The sequence below is a fragment of the Copadichromis virginalis genome, linkage group LG3 (genome assembly GCF_057382275.1).
Source record: "Copadichromis virginalis isolate Kocher_CV1m ecotype Utaka linkage group LG3, C_Virginalis_male_GT1.1, whole genome shotgun sequence".
In the NCBI taxonomy this organism is placed as follows: Eukaryota; Metazoa; Chordata; class Actinopteri; order Cichliformes; family Cichlidae; genus Copadichromis; species Copadichromis virginalis.
This window is the reverse complement of record NC_140620.1, coordinates 39470768-39495581: the sequence shown is the minus strand read 5'-3', so window position 1 is coordinate 39495581 and position 24814 is coordinate 39470768. Positions and strand designations below refer to the sequence as shown.

At 40.9% G+C, this 24814-nt stretch overlaps 1 protein-coding gene across 1 annotated transcript in view; it reads left to right on the top strand.

Annotated features, from left to right (window-relative positions):
- The window catches only part of poln (polymerase (DNA directed) nu), a 78385-nt gene extending 53674 nt beyond the window's left edge, over positions 1–24711 (top strand). The window contains exons 21-28 of the mRNA XM_085451042.1: positions 5701–5812; positions 7721–7803; positions 11350–11481; positions 22176–22286; positions 22432–22510; positions 22991–23058; positions 23487–23548; positions 24056–24711. Coding sequence (XP_085307168.1) covers positions 5701–5812; positions 7721–7803; positions 11350–11481; positions 22176–22286; positions 22432–22510; positions 22991–23058; positions 23487–23548; positions 24056–24142 — 734 coding nt within the window. The 3' untranslated portion in view covers positions 24143–24711. The remainder of the gene's footprint in view (positions 1–5700; positions 5813–7720; positions 7804–11349; positions 11482–22175; positions 22287–22431; positions 22511–22990; positions 23059–23486; positions 23549–24055) is intronic.
- Positions 24712–24814: the final 103 nt, after the last annotated feature.

Below are 24814 nucleotides of genomic sequence, written 5' to 3'. Positions count from 1 at the left end.
GAGCTTCTTGCACTACTGGTGGGTGCAGTGCTGTAGAAACAAAGCAGGGTTGAGTTAAAGAGAAGCGTTTTGTCTGTCAGGGTTATTTCTGTGTGGATCGATTCAAGGTTTCCTGACTGCAGGCCTTGGAGAACATATATAGACCACACACAGGCTAAGTCAGGATCACAGATTCACGTGTTTCATACTCTAGCTGCATATATTTCTATAATATCAGCCCAGAAACTTTCTCTTCTCCTTTCTGTTTCTCTTTATACACACACACACACACACACACACAAGGATCCTGGTCAGCAATATGTTTCTTAGGCTGCCAGCCATGCTTGGAGGAAGTGTGATCGAGCTCATGAAACATTAATGAGATGATATCTTTAGAAACTCCCTCGCTCATCTCAGCAGAACCAAGACTCTGTCTCTTTTCCTCCATCTTTCACCTCACTATCACCCCTCCACCCTGCTTTCTTTTCTTCATTCAACCCCCTGGAGTCTCTGCCTTTATCCATCCCTTTTAAAATTTCCTTTGCAATTTATACTCGGAGCTTGGCTAAATGGAAATCAGTGTTTGTTTGAACCCACATTGTGAGCCGAACAGTCGAGGGAGGCTATTACAAATTCCTTCCCTTCTTTGTAGGACTGAATGATTTGACCTGAAATCAGCATTACATAAACTGTCAGACTTAGCACAATAATGACAAATTTAATGCTGCTTATTTTTAATGCACTAGGATATAAAATATTCATCCTCAGAACACCATCCACATATACACCAACAGAAACCTACCGCAGCTGGTATTTTTATCCTGAGTGAATATTTTCCTCTGCCTGTTTCCAGTTTCTTTTCCCCACATTTGGTTGACTTTAATTTGATTTTGGAGCAGGGAAGCAAAGGAAAGGGATCTGTCTGGTTGGAATACCAGTAAATGTAATGTACTGCAGTGGCTTTGTCAGAGTGAATAGAAATGTGTGTTTGGGTTTCCTTGTGTGTGAGTATGTGTGACTACATCTTAAGAGGTGTTTCAATTTAGATCTACCAAACTGACAAGAGAGCAGCTGCCCTAACATGCTGATCTGTGTGTTTGTGTTTGCATCTGTGCGCATGTTGTGTACTCTTTGTGTTTGTCCGTAGTTTCAGCCTCTGGTTATCTTTCTGCTTATGAAAAGGCCTTTTCCGAAATGGGTCAGGTGTCAGAGGCCTTTTTAGTTCAGGTATTTTATTTATTTATTTGTTTATTTATTCATGTATTTGATCTGCAGTTGTACTCCCATGAAACTGTTTTCCTCTTTTGCAGTTACTCACTCCTCTCCTATCTCTATTTTATTTGCCACTTTTTTATTTTGGTTTTTTGACTAATATTAGTCTTTAAAAATATGCGTTTCACCTATTTTGGATTGCAAGTAAGAATCAGATTTATTTAAAATACTGTTTTAGCTTTTTTAAGGTTGAAGAAAACATATTTCTCTGGGTGCAGCTTATGGTCTTATAACAGAGCTGTGAGCCTGAGGTGGCCACGTTAATCCCTCCCTATGACATCATACAGAGCTACAAGTAAAATAAACAGTTTAAAACGAAGCATTTAGAGTAGACTGATGCCATCAGTGACTTATTTAAAACTTTGGCCGTGACCACGGTAGGTCGATATTAGCTTGTTCTTTAGTTCGTGAGTTCTCTTGGGAGATGAGTTTAAACAGCATGAAAGTCATTCACAGTACATGGCCTTATCATTTTGGTGACACGTTCACCAAATGCCTAAATGTAATTACCATTAGATGAACTAAAATACTTTATAGTCAGTGTGACATTTAAATGTGCGCTGCCCATAGTCACATCAGGTTTTAATAACAGCATTTATGTAGAAAGTTGCGTGTCCTTTCCCTAATAGCCCACATTTACGTGGCAGAGTTTGTTCACTCTGAGGCGGATGCAGTGAAATGGATCCAAATCACGTCAATTACGCTATGACATGGAAAGTAAAATCAAAGTGCCTTGTGAAATCAAATTGATGTATTCACAGGAAACCCTGTTGTTAGGGGCATTATGGAGAATTAGGGAGCAAGATACAATAGTGTAATTGCAGCATGCTTCATTACATTGTCACGTAAGAAAGTCAGCTCCCGTTGGGAGCTTTTTGACACCTGCGTACAGTAAAGTTTTAAAGTACTCGGCTGAAAAAGCTCAGGGCTGTGCTATTAAGTGGAAACTTATGCACTAAGTCACAGTGGTTTTCCAGATCAGAACAATAAAGCAGATGTTTGTAAGGAAAGTAGCTTATTCCCAGGCCGGTAATGGCAGGAATAATGGGAGAAAGATTACTTTCATCCAAAGTGCCAACACAAAATCTCTCTAGGTGCTCTTTGTGATGTTCCAGCTGGTTTTCAGCACTCACTGAATCTGGCTAAAATTAGATCGTCGGGGTCAGTAAATGTGCTGAGCGCCTCTGGATCAATTCTTTTGATTTACATGAGTAGACACTGAAAACTTTGATTGTAAATCTGGCTGCCTTGTCTGTGTTGTCTCCGTAGCCTGTATATAAATTAGGGCTGAACGATTATGGAAAATAATCTAATTGCGATTTTTTTGCCCCAATATTGCGATTGCGATGCGATATGCGATTATTTTTTAAGGTCTTTGTCTTCTGTATTATTAAACAAAGACAAGCAATACATCATATAGTATGGCCAATACTATATTACATTAATTTTAAACTGTTCTTTCCTGGAAGACAGACCTCTGTTATGATGACATGAGGTGATGCATGAATTGATGACTGACATTTTTATTTAACTTCTTCAATCACAACAGTATATTTGAACATACACAATAGTTTATTTTTAGCTTACAAACATCTGAGCATAAAGTGCTGACAAGGAACCCTGGTGTAAACATTAAAATGAAAGTCAGTACAATGTGCAGATTGCAGAAATATACATAAAAAAAATCAGTGGCTTTACCACACTCAGTTTTTCGACATCTGTGAACTACTAGACAGTCATTCAATTAAAAAATAATATTAAATAAATAAAACTAATAAATAAAAAATACACACATCTTACTGATCTCTGCAGTCAGTAACATTACACATAAAGTGCAAACATAATAGCAATTGTATAAACACACACACAAACACGCCTTTAAAATTTAAAGGCGTGAAATTGGACGGTCTAGCCTTCTGATTAGCGTCACCGCTGTCTCGGTGGAGTTTAATAAACTCGGCCGTCTGCTTCTTGCTATCTAAAATATAACCAGACACTGGTGTAAATTCTCGACTGTCTCATACTTCTGTTTAATAAGTTTTCTGTTTGACGTTTAGTCAGCTGTGTGAAAACCAAGGAGGAACCCACCCGGGGGATTAATAAAGTTTTATTTTATCTAATCTAATAACTTTAATCTCAGCCAAACCGATTTACTCACGAACAAACAAAACACTGAAAAAAGCCCAACAATAACATTTTTAGGTTGTCTAAGTGACTTATATATTACGTTTAACCCGAGCAGCGAAACTCCGCGGTGATCTGAAAATGATGTACCGGGAGTTGTGCCGTTCTCGGCGGCATCAGTAACCCTCGAGCTCCCGGCTAGCTGTCGAGCTGGTGGGTAGCAGACGCCTCTGAAAACGTCGAAGCACTTTTGCAAATATGGGATATCTTGATAAACCGAGCAGATATTTGATGTTTACACAACTACTTTCTCGCCTGAAAATATGTTAAAAGTTTATTTTGTGACCCAGAAAGATTAGTATGAGTAATTTTAAAACTTAGTAGCGGCCGCCATTGCTGGAAACTGGAGTTTGGCTGGGCCGCGCTATGACTTCTGGGATATGGTAGGCCACGAAGGACACACCCGACCCATCCTTCAAATTCGGGGAAAAGGAGGACGCATTTGTCGGCTACATTCGGAGGAGTCTACGAATTTGGACAGCCTTCGGCGCGTCGCTGTGACGTAATCGGTCTACAAATGCGGCCTCAGGAGGATGCAGCCCATGAATTTGGACATGTCCAGAGTATAATCGCAGCCTTTGCGGTTAGAAAATTGCACTTGATCATGTCGCGATATTATCGCAAATGCGATATATCGTTCAGCCCTAATATAAATGATGGATATGAGACTGTGATATGCACCTTTGGTTTGGGAAGTCTTGCTTTAAAGCCATGATTTGAACATTGTTAACCATCTTTTTGTTTTGTTATATTTTAAACCCACATGTTCTTAGTGAGGAATGGCTCTGACTGGGGGATCAGAGCCAGGTTATGTTTTATAACCTAACTTTTAAACTAGCAATTGAGGTCATAAACTCCCCAGCAAAGTGTTTACTGAAGTCAAATGTCAAGTAAGTAGCGAACTCGGACTACTGCTGTTTTATGTACTCTCTGTGGTTATGTGAGATTCATTTCAGGGAACACTTGATTATCAGAGGATAACACAATTAAAGTTAAACTTCAGGAATATCAGTCAGTCCAGTTAGTTAGAAACCATTGTGAATCTATTTCACCTATTTTGGTGCAAATGAAAGTGACAAATCCTGCAGTGGAGAGGCAACAAGACAACACAACAACAGGCCCAGTATGTGCTTCTTTGTGCAAGGATGAACAGAATAAGGGCATGATGTCCTTTAGTAGGATCTGTGCTCACAGCCCAGAATCGTGCATCATGATTGGCTGGAACACCAGAACTGGGAGATCTGCCTCTGGTGCTTCAGTCTCAGAAGAGAGCAGGTCCACACTGAGCATGTGTGACAGACATGAAAGACTATACAGATGCCATGGTGAATGTTATGCTATTAGCACCATTATCATGTGGGTCAGTGATTGTATGGAAAGGCATATTTTGGGGGGATAGCACAGGCCTCCACATGCTAATCAACAGTAGCTTGACTTCTGTTAGATACCAGGATGAAATGCCCTGGGTTCCTCCTGGTCCAACTGGATCCAACTGGGAACCTCTATGGCACCACCCGTGGACTGTGGAGTGGCTGCTTTAACTGTGTCTTTAATCACCTTTAATCTTAGCAGTTTGACATATACATTTTGGTTTGGTGATCGAACACTGGCATCAACAGCTGGTAGAAACACGTGGCTCACAAAGACGCAGATATGTTCTACACACAGTTTTATTTTAGCTCTTATTTCTTCCTGGAAGCTCTCGCTCTTTAGACCTTGGTGTCTGTATTGATTGCTCCACTCAGGAGGGCAGGTTGGGGAACAGAAAGTAGTAGTTTTCGCACCAGTAACACTTTCCTCTGATAGAAATGTCTCAGATTAATTGTAAACAGTAAAAGGGAGTAACTTCATGTGGAGGTGGTAGGATGTTGTTACCTTCAAAAGGAAACACACTTGCTGTTTTAACCAACTGCTGGTTCTAGCTGTATATCGACTATCCAGACATGAAAGTGGTATTGATCTTCAAAACTGCCAGTGAGTGAAAAAGCCCTTTGCCCAAAATGTCAAACACTTTTTAAAATATTCACAATCTAAAGCTTTTCCTTTTGCTTTCTGTGGAGTTGTTGTGATTAGATGATGACCAAATAAGGCATGTGTTTGTGGCCTGGGATTACTCATGTTGTGGGGACACAAAGTAAATCTCCTTTCACAGACTCGACTCGTGTTTTGGGACAGAGAATTAAACCTTAAATCTGAGAAGTTTCGTTAGAGGTTGCGGTCAGAGATAAACATGGCTGTGTCTGTGTGTTTGTATGTGTGTGTCAGACTTTTGTCAGGTGGAGCTGCGTCTGTTGGCTCACCTGTCCTCTGACCCTGAGCTGCTTCGCATTTTTACCAACCCGCAGGCCGACGTCTTTACCATGCTGGCCTCTCAGTGGTGGGTCTCCATCAGTCACACACACACACACACACACACACACACACACACTCAGGTTCTCCCTTGATCGACTTGCCAAGGTGAGTTTTGGTCCTATACAGGGTTTCTCCTTCCCTCTCTGCCTCCCAATCTCCCTTGTTTCACTTCACATCCTAATAGTCTGGTTGCCATGACTACCATGCCAACGGCCTTTTTCTGTCTCTCTTCACTGGGCAGGACACCCGGGGCTGGTCATCCTGCTGATTACATTGTTGGGCTTTTGAAGTTTGTGTGTGTGTGAGTGTGTATTCTTACCCCTCTCTGTGAGTGTGTGTCTGTGTTGGTGCAGGTCTGTGCTGTCTCTTTGATGATGTGCATATGGTGTGTGTCATACCTACACTCCTGTCATCCATCTCAGACAGGTGTGTGTCAGAGGGCGCCGGTTAAACAGATTACCATATTAACAGCTCCACTGAGGCTTTGCAGTGTGTCTCTTTCATTATCTCTCTTTCACCTTTAAACAAATTAACTGGAGTCACCGCAGCACCGCTGGGATTACGCCACCTCGGTGTCTTTCTCTTATAGACCTCTTCCTCTTTCTATCGCATCATTAGTCTTCTGCTCATCCAGTTGTCCCTCAGCTTTTGCTGTGGTGTGTATGTATGTCTCTTGCCCCTGTTGTTGTTATGCTCTTTTCTTTTCTGTCACTCATTTTTACTTATATTTGGTCAACTTTCACCCTCGCCTCAGCCATCATTCAGCTAAAGCACAGTAATGTTCCTCTGCTTTCTCTGATTAGAGATAGCTGTTACCGGACTTTTATTTTTTGTTTTTGTCATATTACAAAATGAATTGATTGAATATCATGTGGACTTCTTCTTTAAGAGGACAACTTGCTGCTCTGCTTGTTATTTAGCCTTGCAACGAATTAAAGGCACTTATTTTTGCAGTTTTTTTTTTTACTCAGTGCATTGATGCCACTCCAGCAGGGGGCAATGAAAATCCAGAATAGCTTTTTCTTCAGCCAGATGTCATTGGAGGATAATGCTCACTTTTGGACCTCATAGGTTGCCCCCATTTACCCCCACATGTCATTTAACAGATACATATCTGTGCATGTGTGTGTGTGTGCCACAGAGAGAAAACAGCAGAGAGGTATTTTAGTGTACTGTACTGTCATCATATCTAAGAAGTCACATGTCATTATGCAAGGCTGGCACTGAAGCTCACCAGACTTGTAGTGTGGGTATGTGTGGGGCACTCCCGCAACACTGATCAGCTGTGGCAGCTCCCTGTCAGCCCCTCCAGAAATGCCACTTTGCAGACGTGTCATCCCACCCAGCCTGATCCCCAGTACTACGGCTGTCTGGAAGTCACATTACATAACTGTCTGTCTTCCCCTCTCCTGCAGCCTCTGTTCTTTTCTGTATTTATGCGGCTTTAACGTCTACATCTCACACTGCGCTTCTCTTTCTTGCTCTTATAATCTGTTGCCTGATGGGCTTTTTCTCGCTTTTATCTTTGCCCTTACTCTTTCTGTCTTTTTGCTTTCTCTGCCGAGTGTCACTTTGGCCATTTCTTTAAAATTGCTGCCAATAACACCTCAATCAGCTTGAACAATATTTAATCTCTGATTGGTGACAGAAATCTTACCCCACATCCCTCGTTAGTCGTAGCCATCTTTTCATTTGTAAATGTTTAATACTTGTCAGCCAAAGACTTCATTTTCTTACTTGTCTTTAAAACAAAAAGTCTTATTTTATTGTAACATCAGTTTTTCTTTAAAAGCAAGTATCACTTCGGTGTTTTCAGTCGACTTTAAATCATAACTCTTCACTTCCACAGCAGTGAAAATGGATAAAATATTAGTGAAATTTCTGTCACTAATGGAATAATGCATCTCTCACTCTCTCTGAATCTGTCTCTCAGGAAGGGGTTGAGTGAGAAAGAGGTGACATCTGAGGACAGAGAGCATGCCAAACGCGTTGTGTACTCTGTTGTTTATGGAGCAGGTGAGTACAAACGCACCTCACAGAAAAGTGGTTTTGTCAATGAATAGGACAAATGATGAGTATGTTTCCAAATGAAAGCATAACAGGTTTAAGTGTCGTTGGTTTTGAAATGCAAGCAGTTCATAGTTTAAAGAGGGTAAATGAATCAGCATTATAGATAATTTAGAGTGCTGTGCAGCACTTAAGTGAAAGAAAAACAGCAAGAAGAGTCTGCAGTTTTATTCTGTGTGGATCAACTTTGTTTTTTGAAGCCAGCTTTAAGCGGCACATGGAGGAACTGCAGTTTTTGTTATTTCTACGTTGTCTTTGTTTTCCACCTCTGAAGGTTGCTCCTTGGTGTTTACTCATAAATGTCCAGCGATTTCTGCTGGGACATACTGTAGCTGTTTTCCTGTTCCTTTTATGTACTGAATCACAGTCCTGAATCAAGGGATGGGCGATGGAGGGAAAGATTAATATAAAAATAGACAGAAGAGAGCTGAAAGGAAGATAAATACATAAAACAGCCATGTGGCCCTTAAAGAGACTTGTTTGTGTGACTTGTGACCCATTTATGGTTCACACACAGGTGCATTTTCTTATGAACATGGACACACGTGACCACAGATCAGTGTCACAGGAGCTTGCTTGTTTGATTCTGGTGTCTGAAATATCTGCTGTTTGTATGCTTGTCATCAGGATTACACATAAACGTCTGAGCCATGAGTGTCATGAAGCTGTTGGAGAGGTGGAGCATGGACAAAGAAAGAATTGATTCTGTTTTGTTGTAGATCCAGATGACTTGGTAGAGAATATGCTCCACTGGCGTCCTGGCTCAGCATGTGTCTCTATCTGTGGATCAAGAATATTATAGATTTAACTGAAGCTACATAACCAAAAGTAGGACATGAAAAAATTCACTTAATAAAACAATATAATTGACTTTAGGACAAAGCAAAAAAAAAGAAATAATATTACTTTCAACATTGAGTAAAATAAAGTTAAACTATTTAATCTTGTTGTCACCATAACCACCTCGAGGTTGCGTTGGTCTGCAAGCCACTTTGCAACCCACCCCAGCCCCTCCCATCATTCTTTTTAGTTAAAGTCTGTCATTAATGTTGCGTGCGCTGTTCTGTACAGTGGTCTTGCTGCTGCTCTGTCTGTCTCCAGTATTCTGTGTTTGCACATGGAAAGATGATCATGTCTCACCAAACATGAAGTATGTAGTTGGAAATAACAATCTTATTCTGACTATACTGGACCTAACCGAACTACTGCTCCTATGGATTTGTTAGACAATATCACGACAATGATCTGAAACACAGAATCTGCATTTAAGATTCATGCTTTGGACTTAATATGCTTCATTAAAAAACACTCTCAATCTGATGGTTTATTGTTCTGTGGCATTTCAGTCTGAGCTGGACTCACAGCTCAAACACAGTCACTCTCAGACACGCGATACTAAATGAATCATTTTTTGTAAACTCAATAAACCCTTAACAATAACAACAATGAGAGGCACATATCAAAGCTACTCATGTGAGACATGCGTGCGGGGCAAAACATGCACGGACAAATCGCACAGGAAAAGGTTAAAGAAAAAATGCAGAGTCAGTATTAAGTGTTTGAAAGAGGGCAACAACGTGAGAGCGGGTAGTCAGATGAACAAAATATACAGTAAAGGGGAAAATGTGGCGATTTGTGCAGAGGGTAATGTAGGGGAAATGCACTGGCAAAGAGCAGGCGGGGCCGAGAGGGAAACAAGAAGAGGAATGTAAGGAGCCGCTGATCCACGCAGACAGACGGCTCTTCATGGAGGGATGTGTTGCTATGGTTACAGAATACTAAAAGAATCCTGCTCAACAAGACAATAATCGGGTCAGGGAGGAGGGGCACAGCCGTACACATACATACATAGAGTGGGGCCACAAATAAGAAGGCCACGCAATGATGCTGACAGACAAAAGGTAGGATAGACTATAGACTGTACATAAAAGATGCCAATATGGAAGCGACTTAAACCTGCATTCTTTATAATGGCCAGCAGGGGGCTTTCTAAATTAATATCTATCCAACATCCGCCTGCTAAAAACCAGGGAACCAGGTATATTTCTGAAAATACTTCCTTAAAAAACTGTTTACCTGCAATACAGGCATACCAACTCATATACATTTTAATATTGATATGAGTGCATGATGTATGTATTTGTATGTTTTATAGTATTTATGTCAATAGAAAAAAACCTAAATATATATATTCTTTCCTGCATAAATGTGCCAGTCAATGCAAATACAGACTTAATATTGAGTAAAAGTCTATTTGATTTTATTTAATTTTATTGAATTTAAAGTATCTAAATTGTGTAATTGACCAGATCCTTGTATCACACTGCTACCCAGTAAACATTCTCTCCCTGATGTGCTTTAAGTCAAAATTACTGCCTTTTATATGTTTTTGGGGTGTATTAAACCACTTTTTCAAATTTATTTCAAGGAATCCAGATTTTAAGAAATATTTCTCATTTCAATAGTCAAGCTGCAATCACAGTTGATGTTTGTCTGTGAAGGTCAGACATCCTACACATCCAACACAATAGGGCTGTGTGTTTTCTGTTACATGATTGTTGTGATTTTGAGTCCCTGCTTTAATCACTGTCACCATCACTGAAAAACACACATAGTAACTGTGTTGCCCATTAGCAAACCCTCTACACTCCTCTGCTCGGGCCCTGCTCTTGTGCTCATGCTACAGGCTGCACACCTTTAACACCTCCTGAGCAAACACATCCACACTAGGTTTTTGTGTTCTAGTCTTCATCTCGACACACAAATACTCACCTCTAAGTCTCCCAGTGATCTTTTATCTTGTCCTTTTCATCCTCCCACTCCTCAGTTTGCTCTACTTTTTTTCCTTTGCCTTTCTCCTGCCCTCTGGTCCAGTCTGTCCTCTGTTCACTTAGCTCCTCTCAACTTCTCGGCCTCAGGCCTCACCTATCTGTCGCCACCATCTTTGGTCAGGAATTCTAATAATTATAATTATCTCCACTGAGGTGAATGTGATCAGCACCACCTGTTAAACTCTCCTTGCAGAGAATACATCTTCCAAGTAATTTGCATGTGAGAGGAAATCCAAGGAAAGTGAATAATGTCACAAAGCTAATCGCTGCATGTACCAGACATTACTCAGATTATACATGCATGTATTTTACATCATGCCCAATTCAAAACATTTGAGAAATGCACACTGCATCATACACCCTAACACACCCGAGTCTCCTGACATCGTAGACTAAACACATCCTCTCAAATATCCCATCTCTCCACTGGCATGTCAGCGCCACTGCTGCCCTGCATTGCTGCCTGCCTGCATGCTCCGGGGGGGATATTTTATTCATCACTCGCCAGTTTGATATGTGTTATGTTTGTGGGCAGTGATGAGCTCGCAGCCTAGACGCCAAACTGTAACTTCTGCTCTCCTGCTGCTGTAATAAATCAATAATTTCATAGTTTTCTGACTGAACTGTTTGTTTCCTCCTCCCTGATACGTCTTATCACATGTAGGTCGCGAGCGTCTGTCGGGTATCTTGGGGGTTAGCAGTGAGCAGGCCAGCCAATTCCAAGATCGCTTCCTCCAGACCTACAGAGACGTCCAGGGCTTCATCCAGAGAACCATCCAGCAGAGCCACAAACAAGGTCTGTGTCCATTCACAGTCGTGTTGTATCTAATAAGAAGCTTGCCTCAAGGTTAACAAATATGTATTCCTGAAAGGAAAGAAGCTACTTCACAGAACTCAGTAGAAATATATCAAGAGTTAAAGAAAAAATTAAAAGTGTTTGCTGGTTTGTTTGCGTTTGTGTGTGTCAGTCTGATTAGGCCTGCACTTTTGACATGCATAGCAGACTTTAGGTTTCTTAAGCATCCACACCCTCTGTGGATTTGTGTGTGTTTGGCTGGAGATGAAGAGATGTGCTGGATGGGCTGGAGATGTGCTTGCATTGGCAGGAAGAAGACGAACTGCCCTGGGTCAATACTTGAAGGGGACGGGGTGGATAAGAGGGGAGGGGCTGGAGGGTCTGATGGTTAGGACGAGACCCTTTATTTATATTCTAACCAAACTGCCAGCGCAGCACACTTGAGACTTGAACACAAAATAGTGTAAAGTCTGCACTTTAACCCTGATTGCGCATAGTGCACGAGCCAAGCGTGAACAGGGGGCGGGATGCTTCAGAACAGACCCTCTGACACTCACTGACTGCTGTTTGAGCTAATCTCACCCTCCAGCCAAGGATCTAATCCCTTCTTAACTTTATCTTATGTGTGCTATAATGACTTTCCTCTCGCTAAGAAAAACACTAGCTAATTACAGAGTAAACCAGATAAATTAGCCGACATCAGTGAGAAACATTCAGCTGTGTCACTATGTCAGCTTCAGATTCTTTGTCAGGCTGTGGCCGCGCAGAAAAACAGCATTTATCTGGTCTAATAAATGTTGAAAAATAACCTCATTTTGTAGCAGACATCAAAAATTAGGTCAGACCAGTGGATGTGTTTCACGCCAGCTGCAGCGGCGCACACCTTTTTTTTTTTTTCCACAAACACCAACACGCCGTTACACACAGACAGGTGCTCCATCACCCTCAGCACTGGTGACACAGCCCACTACCTGCTCATCACTTCCCCTTTCTTCTGCAATACGGGCGCCGATCGAAGCACCGTAATGGACTCATTCTTTCAGACTGCCGTGCAGAGATCGCAGTGGAAGCCTCCTCGTTCTCAGGGCCAGAGCGATGATGTGCCAAACAGGGGCTTTAATTCAGCCCATCACCATGGTGATGCTCCCATCAGGGACGGCTCTAGAAGTTATTCGCCCCACACTCTTTGTCTGTGTGTCCCTCTCTCATCCTGTCCATCAGTCTGTCTCTTTCGTTCCTTTCTCTCTTCAACCTCGCGTTTTTGATCCACGCTACAGTCTTTATGTTTCATCTTTCCCTTTTCTTCCCCTCCCTTATACCACAGCAGCAGGTTAGCTGATCGATAAAACAGCCTTCTTGAATCAATGCTAGCAGCGGCAGCATACTGTATTACACCAGAGTCCCTGGCTGTTTTAGCTGCTGTGCTGTGACTCAGGGAGCAGGGATTAATATGTGCTGTAGCCTCTCGCCTGCTCTGCACAGCTGATCTGACACTACAATGTTTTGCTCAGAAGGATGTTGACTGAGCAGAGATGAGATGAACAGAGCCACCTCATCTGCTGTCATATTTGCTGAAAATGTATTGGAAAGGGCAATACGAAGGTGAGGTCAGCATCACGGTGTCGGCGTAATAGCAGAGGGGCAAGAAAAGGAGGAGCTGTGTGGAAGTAAATGAGGGCATCAGCCAAGAAGGAACAAGGCAGAGATGAAGAAAAACCAGGGTTGTTTTGATTGTTTATGCCAAACCACAAAAATGATTCAGTCACAGCTGCATTTCTCATAATGGTTGACACTCTGTTTGACACTCTTTGCCACCACTGTGGGTAAGCCTCTGCTGTTGTTCCTCACATCATGCACTTTTTATTGAAATTCTTCAGATTCAGGGAATCACAGAGATCACAAAAAACAGTGAAGCTTTCTTAAGGCTACACTGACATAGGGAGGACTAGCTATGCAAGGATATGAAAACACTCTCATGAAGACGTCCTGTTGCGATGTCCTATTGTTCATGCACAGGTGCGTGCAGTTCTCCTGCAGACTTTTGCAGACAGTAGAACTGTGAAATACTTGTCATAAATAAAATAAAAGGAGGCTGTCGTTTCACTGCTCATTTCACATTTCATGCTCTGCACATGTAGTCTCAAATGGCTGCAACTCTCAGCTGTGCACACAGCTTTTGTTCAGTAACTACGTAACTCACAGATAAGTTTAATCCTGAAATACTACTTCACCAATATTTTGAGATTTTCAGTTTATGGTGGATGTATTTCACTGTCGCTAGATGGTTGCAACATGATAATAATATCTGATATAGATTAAAACCTGCAGGGGTCTGAAATGACTGAGAAAGATTTGTGCTGTGGTGATAAAATAATTAATCCCTGAAAACCTTTCAGGGATTAATTATTTTACATGATCAAACCTTAAGATTAAGCTGAAAACATTTCAGTACATTAGGCAACATCACCACAATCAGTACCAATAAAATCTTTTCTGTTGTCAGTAAATATTACAATATTTTACATACCTAAACTGAAATAAAAATCAGATTCATATTCAGAGTCGTTTTATATATGAGTAAAGCTGTTATAGGCTGTGTTTTTATACCAACAGTTGATCACATAACAGTTTGACTGGTCACATGGAGTAATCGAGCCTACAGAGGTTTTCCCACTCTGTCTTACATAATTTATAACTTACTTTTGTGTAGCTGTCTTTGTCGTGGTCCCAGAGTTTTAACCTTTCAATGTCTTGAATTTTGTTTAGAATCAAATGTTCTGTGTCTTTTTTCACCGTGAGCTAGGGCTGTGCGATATGACCAAACTCTCATATCCCGATATAAGAATTCTATCGTCTGATAACGATATAAATCACAAAAATGTAACATTTTCTGTAAATTCTGTGAATCTGGGCAGCTCGACTTGCGGGAAGTGTTTCCAGCTACGCGTCATGTAGCTGGAGTCGAGTGTTTTAACCGATGCATGAAACTCTACATTTTAGACATAAGTTGTAAAGGCCGCCGTTTTCTTTGTGAGTATTCATTACGCAGCGTGCTGCGGGGGAAAGCCTGTTCTAATGTTTGAGTCTAAGGTTTATTTTTTAGCACCTGGCGGCTCTTTTTTTACTTCTCATCCGTAAATAATCTTTAGGGGGGTGATTACCTTCTTAAGCACAATCAATCTGCAAAGATTGTAATAACTGAATGATTGTAACCCGATTTGAGAAAAAAAAATAAAACTAGGTACACTCCTGGTCATGCTTTGTCTCTTGGTAAAAGCTCTTAGGGGAGGTCCACATACTCCTCTGTGCAGGAAAAAAGCAACAAATTAAAACGCCATGTTGCATTGTAAATGTTGGGTTTGTTAAAGAGCAGCTGTTTGCTGGCAACAAAAGGCAACAATTAAAGTAACAAATTAAAAAAAAAAACACTGTAAGTGTTGTTCATTAACCCTTAACTAGTCTGCTTGATTAGGACTGCGTGGGTTTGTGTTTGAATGGCAGAAACTCACCAGCTGTCAAACAGTTTTAGTTTAAGCATTGTTATGGTGCATGGAAGCGCAGCCTTTGTTGACTATAATGTTGATGCTGAATGGGCTCTTATAACTCATTTTTTATGTCTTTGTTATAAATATTAATTTGATTAGGAGGATGGTGATGAATTATGAAATAACACAGCATATATTTACCAGATGTTAATTATACTACAGCGTGGTTACCCAGCCGTGGATTTCTGTGATGTTGCCGTAACACTTCCAAAAGGCTGACCACAAAAACAGGCTGAACTTGAAAAACACTGGCCTGTGTCACTCTCAGTGGAAAAACACAGCCTGTTGGGAGTGAAAACAAACACATTCCAGTATGATTCACCACCATACCTGGGGATAAAGGTCACATGCATGTGTCACGGGTCAGTTCACAATGAGCAGAGTGTTAATGTTTGTTGCTATCTGTAGAGCACTTGTTTCCAGCGCATTTATGCTTGTGTGCGGGATTGTGTGTGTGTGCGTTCAGGGAAGAGGGTCATTCAGGTTTCATGTCCTAGCTGGATTAGCTCATAGTAAGGGATATCAGAGGGATTTGGCTGTACAGCCTGCTCCATTGTCCAGTTAGTGGAATGTTCTGGCCCACTGTGTGTAAGTGTGGCTGCTTGTGTGTGTGTTGCATACCTGCATATGATAATGTGTATTATGTACGTATCACATCAGTGCACATTCTTGCTGCCCTTTGTGTGTTCGTGTCACTTTTCTAGGAATGTGTGTGTTTCTCTTTTCTTTACGGTGCGACTCGTTTGGATGTCGGTGTTTTTGTGCGGATGGCCGTTTGCGTGTGTCTTTGTAAGCCTGCTGTTACCATAATCACCTGTAATGCTCTATCAACAAATGGCTTTTCACACAAAATCACTGGTGTTTTTTGTTTTGTTTTGTTTTCTTTGTTTTTTTATATTTTGCTGGGGTTTTATTGCCTTAAGGCATCATAAACCTGCAGAGATTTTACACAGGTGCTCAACATTGGTAACTTGTTTTACACAAGCTTGTAAGTTGAGTTGAATATGCGTATAATGAAATTTGCTATATAAATAAAATTCTCATTGTCTAACTGTAGATATTTAAAGCCTAAAATATGTTTTAATATAACTAATAAATGGTAGATGGCAGAGATTGGTGTAGCCACACTAATGGAAATTGTTTTTTATGGATGTTTGTTTTTTAAATTCGATGCTTTGATGTTAGGATTTGTTTGTAACTATTTCATAGTAAGTTTTGACAGTTAAAATTGTCAGGTATTTCCATAATCTAAATATTTTTGTGTGTGGTGTTTGATCATCTAAGCTTTGTGGCATGGTTTGTTATCCTATTGGAAGCAGCCATCAGAAGATGGTGCACTGTGGGCATAAAGGGATGGACATGGTCAGCAACAATATTCAGGTAGGTTGTGGTATTTAAATCATGATCAGTTGGTACTAAGGGGCCCAAAGATATGCCAAGAAAATATCCCAACAGGCTGAAGTGGTAATTTAAGCCTGGGTGGATCAATGCTTTCATGTTGTTTATGCTAAATTCTGATCCCACCGTCTGAATGTTGGAGCATGTTGTCCAGTTTTGGTGAGCTGGTGTGAATTGTAGCCTGTTTTAACAGGACAGGAGGGGTAACCGGTGTGGTCTTCTGCTGCTGTGGCAGTTATGTGTTCAGACAGGATCTTCTGGATACCTGACCTGTAAAGAGTGTTTATTAGAGTTTCTCTTACCTTCCTATCACCTCAAAGCACACTGGCCATTTTCTGTTTTTCAGACCATTCTCTGTCAACACCAGAGATGGTTGTGTGGGTAAAATAAGTCAATCAGCAGTTTCTGAAATACTCAGACGAGCGTATCTGGTATCAACGATCATGCCACATTCAAAGTCATGAATGTTTGCATGCCTAAACAAAATTATTTGCTGCCATGTGATTGGCTGATTGGATATTTAAGGGAGTAAGCTGTTGTTTAATAAAGTGGTCAGTGAATTTATAATAATGGTGTTAAAATGACATTATCATACTGTAATACTAAAATAAAACACTATGTTTTAAAGTTTAGGTTTTTTTGTTTCTAGTTTTGAAACAAAGATCATTTTCTCAATAAATCTAATTTTCTTTGTACAGTTTGTTTTTTTAACACTTAATTACTGACCATAACTAACCATAATTAACCATAATTACTGACCTTAGATTATTTTAGACTAGAGTATTTCTCATAAATGGATGAAACGGTGCAGGTTTGATCATGATCACAAACCGGCCCCAGACTGTAAGACTCGGCCCTCATCTCTCCTCCACTCGCACACTGAGCACCGGCTCCCCACAGGGCTGTGCGCTGAGCCCCCTCCTGTATTCTCTCTACACCCACGAATGCAGTTCGACCCACAACAACACTCTCATCATCAAGTTTGCTGATGACACCACGGTAGTCGGACTCATCTCGAAGGGAGACGAAGCAGACTACAGAGAGGAAGTCCTGAAGCTGGCAGCATGGTGTTCAGAAAACAACCTGGCACTGAACACTAAGAAAACCAAAGAGCTCATTGTTGACTTCAGGAGACACAGCACTGACTGGGCCCCCCTTTACATCAACGGGGAGTGTGTGGAGAGGGTCCACACCTTCCGGTTCCTTGGTGTCCTCATCTCTGCTGACATCTCCTGGACAGACAACATCTCAGCGGTCGTCAAGAAGGCCCAACAACCTGCTGCTGACCTTCTACCGCTCGTCCATTGAGAGCCTGCTAACCTACTGCATCACGGTATGGTACGGCAGCTGCACCAAGGCGGATAGAGTGAGGCTTCAGAGTGTGGTCAAGACAGCACAAAAGATCATCGGCTGCCCTCTCCCCTCCCTGATGGGCATGTATTCCTCCCACTGCCTCAGCAGAGCAGCAAACACATGCACCAATAACACAGCCCTCCCCCAATTTTTTTTCTTCGCACTTCCTCTATGGACCACCACTGTGCAATACCAATTCTATGTGCAGTAACTCAACTGTATATACACAACACTATTTATTACATATTACTTTTTTTTTTTTAAAAGAACGGCTTGTATATTTGTGTATATATATATGTATATGTGTGTATATACAGTGGGGCAAAAAAGTATTTAGTCAGCCACCGATTGTGCAAGTTCCCCCACTTAAAATGATGACAGAGGTCAGTAATTTGCACCAGAGGTACACTTCAACTGTGAGAGACAGAATGTGAAAAAAATCCATGAATCCACATGGTAGGATTTGTAATGAATTTATTCGTAAATCAGGGTGGAAAATAAGTATTTGGTCACCTCAAACAAGGAAAATCTCTGGCTCTCACAGACCTGTAACGTCTTCTGTAAGACGCTTTTCCGTCCCCCACTCGTTACCTGTATGAATGGCACCTGTTTGAACTCATCATCTGTATAAAAGACACCTGTCCACAGCCTCAAACAGTCAGACTCCAAACTCCGCCATGGCCAAGACCAAAGAGCTTTCGAAGGACACCAGGAAAAGTATTGTAGACCTGCACCAGACTGGGAAGAGTGAATCTACAATAGGCAAGCAGCTTGGTGTGAAAAAATCAACTGTGGGAGCAATCATCAGAAAATGGAAGACATACAAGACCACTGATAATCTCCCTCGATCTGGGGCTCCACGCAAGATCTCATCCCGTGGGGTCAAAATGATCATGAGAACGGTGAGCAAAGATCCCAGAACCACACGGGGGGACCTGGTGAATGACCTGCAGAGAGCTGGGACCAAAGTAACAAAGGTCACCATCAGTAACACACTACAACGGCAGGGAATCAAATCCCGCAGTGCCAGACGTGTTCCGCTGCTGAAGCCAGTGCATGTCCAGGCCCGTCTGAAGTTTGCCAGAGAGCACATGGATGATACAGCAGAGGATTGGGAGAATGTCATGTGGTCAGATGAAACCAAAGTAGAACTTTTTGGTATAAACTCAACTCGTCGTGTTTGGAGGAAGAAGAATACTGAGTTGCATCCCAAGAACACCATACCTACTGTGAAGCATGGGGGTGGAAACATCATGCTATGGGGCTGTTTTTCTGCCAAGGGGACAGGACGACTGATCCGTGTTAAGGACAGAATGAATGGGGCCATGTATCGTGAGATTTTGAGCCAAAACCTCCTTCCATCAGTGAGAACTTTGAAGATGAAACAAGGCTGGGTCTTCCAACATGACAATGATCCAAAACACACCGCCCGGGCAACAAAGGAGTGGCTCCGTAAGAAGCATTTGAAAGTCCTGGAGTGGCCTAGCCAGTCTCCAGACCTCAACCCCATAGAAAATCTGTGGCGGGAGTTGAAAGTCCGTGTTGCTCGGCGACAGCCCCAAAACATCACTGCTCTCGAGAAGATCTGCATGGAGGAATGGGCCAAAATACCAGCTACTGTGTGTGCAAACCTGGTAAAGACCTATAGTAAACGTTTGACCTCTGTTATTGCCAACAAAGGTTATGTTACAAAGTATTGAGTTGTATTTTTGTTATTGACCAAATACTTATTTTCCACCCTGATTTACCAATAAATTCTTTACAAATCCTACCATGTGGATTCATGGATTTTTCTTTCACATTCTGTCTCTCACAGTTGAAGTGTACCTCTGGTGCAAATTACTGACCTCTGTCATCATTTTAGGTGGGGGAACTTGCACAATCGGTGGCTGACTAAATACTTTTTTGCCCCACTGTGTGTGTGTGTGTGTGTGTGTGTATATATATATATATATATATATATATATATATATATATATATATATATATATATATATATATATATATGTATATATATATATATATGTGTGTGTGTGTATGTCTTTTTCCCTATGTTAATATGTATATAGCACTACAGAACTGTACCCCCCCCCCCCCCCCCCCCCCCCAGCATGTTTACACTGAGTAGGAGATGCTCTGTATCTCATTGTACAACTGTATAGTGACAATAGAGGCATTCTATTCTATGTAAATTTATAGCTGTATAAACGTGGTTGTAAATGAATCTTTCAGTATAGTTGTTAAAACAGCTTTTGTTACTGGGGGGGGTTTGAAGACTCAAAGGGTTTTTTAGCTTTGAATGATAATCTGCTTCTTGACAGGTCATCGAGTGTACAGCACGCTTTAAAACCACCATTTTTGGCATTTTTCTTCGTCTGCAGGTCTGCTTGCATCCATCTGTTTGTAGATCTTGGGCTGTAAAAAGCCTTCTGTTTCTCCAGCGGGAGCTGCTCAGATTTTGATCATTTGCCTAAAGTGATGCCTCTTAAGTCAGTATTAGTTGGAGCTGATGGCTGTAAGTTTGAAAATGTGGGAGATAAAAATTGTGTGTGGAATTAGAAAGAAGGGAATTTATCAGTTCAGACTGCTCCTCATCTCTGCAGCTCTCTCTTTGAGGCTCAAAGCTTTAGGTTGTGTTGTTAGCCGCTGCTAGCATAACACATCTGCAGCTTCAACACAGCTGACACAGTTGACTTGTGAACTATGAAGTCTCTGTGATTTTACAAGGAATAAAATAAACATGAAATAAACAAAAAATATAGTTTGTTTTGGCTGCATTAACCGTTGTCAGTACAACGCTGCTACACAAAGGGAATGTTACATTTATGATTTCACACTGTGGATACCAAGTAAAGGCAACCCCAGGCCAAGGTAGCTATGTCTGTTTTTTCCTCTGTCATTTGAATGATTATACTGAGGTAACATTTTTCTAGTGTGTAAAAAAAACCCCAAAAAAATAACCACCTGTAGCAACAATAACTTGAATTCATCTTTTTCTCTGTGACTTGATGGTCTCTCACATCATTCATCACCCTCCACCACCGTGCTGACAGCCGGTGGTGTTTGTGCTCATATGCTGAGCTTTTCTCCAGATGTGGTCTTTGCATCATTGTGTGTTCATGTCATTGTTCCAGGCGTCTTGTGCTGTGTTCATTTTAGAGAGAAGCTTTTTGTAGCTACACCTAAACTGAACATCCACCCTTTCAAATTGGGACCTCACCAACACATCGTCAAAACCCATTTGAAAATTAATTTTTACTATTTGGCATTTAAACCTGTGTTTTGTAGTTGATGTTTTGTTTTTTTTAACTTGGTATTATGATGTTTTATCCTCAGACAAAAACAACTGAATTTATCCACAAGGAGCAAATACAATTCTTATTCATATTAATCTTTTATCTGTACAGCACTTTGATCAACGCTTATTGTTTTTAAATGACCCTATGAATAAATACATTTACTTCACATGACTCCTGGCAGCTGGCACCATGCTTGTTCGTTTTTCTGTCATTAGATTTTTAACTTGGTGACTGAGGCCTGTAGAGTTTTGCATCTAGCTCTTGGGAGTTTTCAGTCTCTCTGAGCACTCCATGCTCTGACCTTGGGGTGAATTTGCTGGGATGTCCATTAGAGGTGGGAATCACCATACATCCCACGATACGATATTATTGCAATTTTTAAAAATATTTTGCGATATTCAGATTCTGTACATAAAGGTAAACTTTATCAATATTCATTTTATCTAATATCAAAGTCTCACACTCAGTCTTTCTCTCATTTCAGTCAGTTTTATTGTTGACAAACTGAACGGTTTGTATTACAGTCTAGTCCAACTTAACTGAATGCAACCATCTGGTACAATTATAGCTATTCTGAACTATGCAATTTATGAAAACTATGCAGCCCCTTCAGCAACTGAAGAATTTGAAAGTAAATTAAAACAAAATATAATTTTACATTAAATAAAAAAGTTTTAAACTTAATTAAAATAAAACATGTCTTAAATTAAAATAAGCAAACTGTCATGTTTATTGCTGCAATAAAAAAAGTTAAACACATTTGGACAGTGTCAGGATTCTTGCTCAGAAAAGGATCAACATGCTCTGAAGTCAGAGCATGTTCCAGTCCACAAAAACTTTTTTTGTAACAAAACATCGATTTCTGCTGTCCCTGTATCGATACATTATTAGCAAACAAAATATCACGATACTACACAGTATCAATTTTTCCCCCCAACCCTAATGTCCATTGTGTTAACACACACCTCCAGATCATCAGATCTTTGGTATTAAAAAAAATACTATATCTTCCAAGGAAACCAGAGCAAGTAATGTACTATTCTTAGAAAAATCATTATTAATTATTCCATTTAAATATTCATTTTTTCAATTCTTTTAGGTTATGTGCTGTCCATTATGGGTCGCAGACGGAACCTCCCCAATATCAACTCCCCAGACTGGGCCATCCGCATGCAAGCTGAGAGGCAAGCTGTCAACTTTGTGGTCCAGGGTAGGAAGACTGATAGCACTCTTTGTGTATGCTTTTCTCAGCTTCTCTTTATATTTCACATGTGAAGTAGGCTTTCAAACTGCTTCTCTGACCTGGAGGGTTTGCCTCTTGTTTGTTGTGTATGTGTTTTTATTTGTATGTACAGGTTCTGCTGCGGATCTCTGTAAGATGGCCATGATCAGAATCTTTAACCTGGTCTCCTCCTCCAGCTCGCTGTCTGCCAGGTACCACCTCTAAACATGGCACTGCTCACCAAAGATGCACAGACTACCAAAATCTCCTCTCTCCTTTGACGAGACAAAATACGCAAATGCGTGTTGGCTCTCCATACCGGACTAAATCTACACAATCAGAACTTGCTCATGTTCCATATTTATGCAGGAGATCTGACAGAGCTTGTCTTACCAAAACACACAAACGACTTGCTGTGGTTTACCAGCCAGCTACATTTGTAGAGATGAGGCATGATCCTGGATTAATGCTGGTAATGATGCCAAACAATCAGCTGGAGTAAACAAAGTTGAAGCAAAAGCCAATATATAACAAAATTACAGAGCAGTGTGCGAAGTAAACGGAGGAGTCTGCTGAAACAGTCAGATGCCTCATTCTTTATTTTTAGTAGCTTTAATAGCAACAGTGGTGTTTACTCTATGCGTGTGTGTGTGTGTGTGTGTGTGTGTGTGTGTGTGTGTGTGTGTGTGTAGGCTTATAGCTCAGCTCCATGATGAGCTTCTGTATGAAGTGGAGGACTCCCAGGTGCAACAGTTTGCAGGTAAAAAAAAATCATTTTATCAGCTATTGACAATTTAAAAAAAAGGTCCAGGTCAAATTTTACTTAAATAAAGGTTAGTCCAATAGCTTCAGCACGCTTTTATTTCTTTAAGCAAAACTGTTTCTTAAATTAGTTTCACTTTATATGTTTCAGCCAATTGTCTGTGCCTCAGTCTCCGGGGCCGTCTCTCTGCATTAATGTATTGTACACAGGAGCCATGTCACAGTGGGGACAGTATATAACACACTGAAAATACCTGAAATGTGTAAAGTTGGTGTTTTAAACAGTGTAGTGTTTAGATCACTCTGAGATTTGAATAAAGATTTTTTTAAGTGAATTAAAATCTTGTTTCCTAAGCTTTAACATATAATTGCTATGCACCATTATTTTTTATTGTTCAAAAATAAATACAGATTTTGTTTGTGCAGCTCTGGTAAGAAGTAGCATGGAGTCGCTACAGCACATTGATCATCTGGGAGTCCATCTGAAAGTGAGTAAAAGAAGTGTAATTGAAATCAGATGGCAGTATGGTCTTGTCACATGTCAAGTGGAGTGCAGGATTGATGGGAAACTGTAGATTTTCTTGCTAGTGGACTGTGGCTTAAAGCAGTCAGTAAGCAGGTTACTGCAAACAGACTGAACTAACACACTGGGTCCTACTATTCTGAATCAAATCACTTTTTGAAAGCCCAAACAGAATAAACATGTTCCACAATAAACAAGCTCAAATTTACAAAAATGTCAGATGCTTTTCCCTTTAGTGAAAAAGTCTGACGTGAATAAATTACTGATATATTAGAAGATAAAAATTTGGCCGTTCTTTTTAAACCTTATGAAGGTTTGAGATGTAGGACATGGGTTGCCATGTTTTGATAAAAAGGAGCAGATTGTTGTTTGTTTGCTGTTGTTTTGTGGTGTTTGGTGCATGTTAAAGAAAAATGTATTTAAAAAAAAAAAAAGAGCCAACGCCCTTCCTTTTCATCTGTGTGATTCCCAGGTGCCCCTGAAGGTGGCAGTCTCCAGTGGCAAGTCTTGGGGGTCCATGTCTGAGCTTGACGTCCCTCCAATGTTCCCCTCTCTTTGAGCGCGTCGCCTCCCTCCCTTCACCTCCTCGACGGCGACGCCTCTCTGTTGAATCTGCTTCTTCTCCCCCTCGATGAGCTCCTTTCTTCCCCTCATAGTCTCCTCTTCATCTGTACCCCTTCACTTGTCCTGTATCCTCATCACTATGGAAACCAGCCAGCTGAAGCTCCCACTTACTTTTTCTCCATCCGTATCCGGGGGCAACGGCAGGAGCCTCAGACTGGATCGCACCAGTTTGGTGTTTTTTTTTCTTGCGCTCTCTCCATCCTCCAGAAAAAGATTCCTTGTCCTCTTCCTCTCCTCCTCCTCTCCTCCTCCTCATCTCCTCCTCCGTTTTCTCACTATTTTCTTAGATGTTTTTCTGGTCGTTGCCAAGGTGAACACTTCATGTTCAAGAGAGGGCGTGATATTTATCGGTTCATAAAATTGTTTCAGGTTTAAAAAAAAAAAAAAGAAGTAGTTAACCTCTTTATCTCTGTGGTGTTTTATAGAAAAGACTTCCTTGTATTTATTGTTCTTTTGCCTTTTGTGTGTGTGTGTTTAATAAACCTCACATGTTCTTGTAAATATTCCCGGTCCCACCGTTTATCTCCCATTTTCATGCATTTATTTCTGAAGCTAATTTGCATGCTACATTTTAGCAAGCTCTTCGTGGATTCGTGTTTATCGAGTC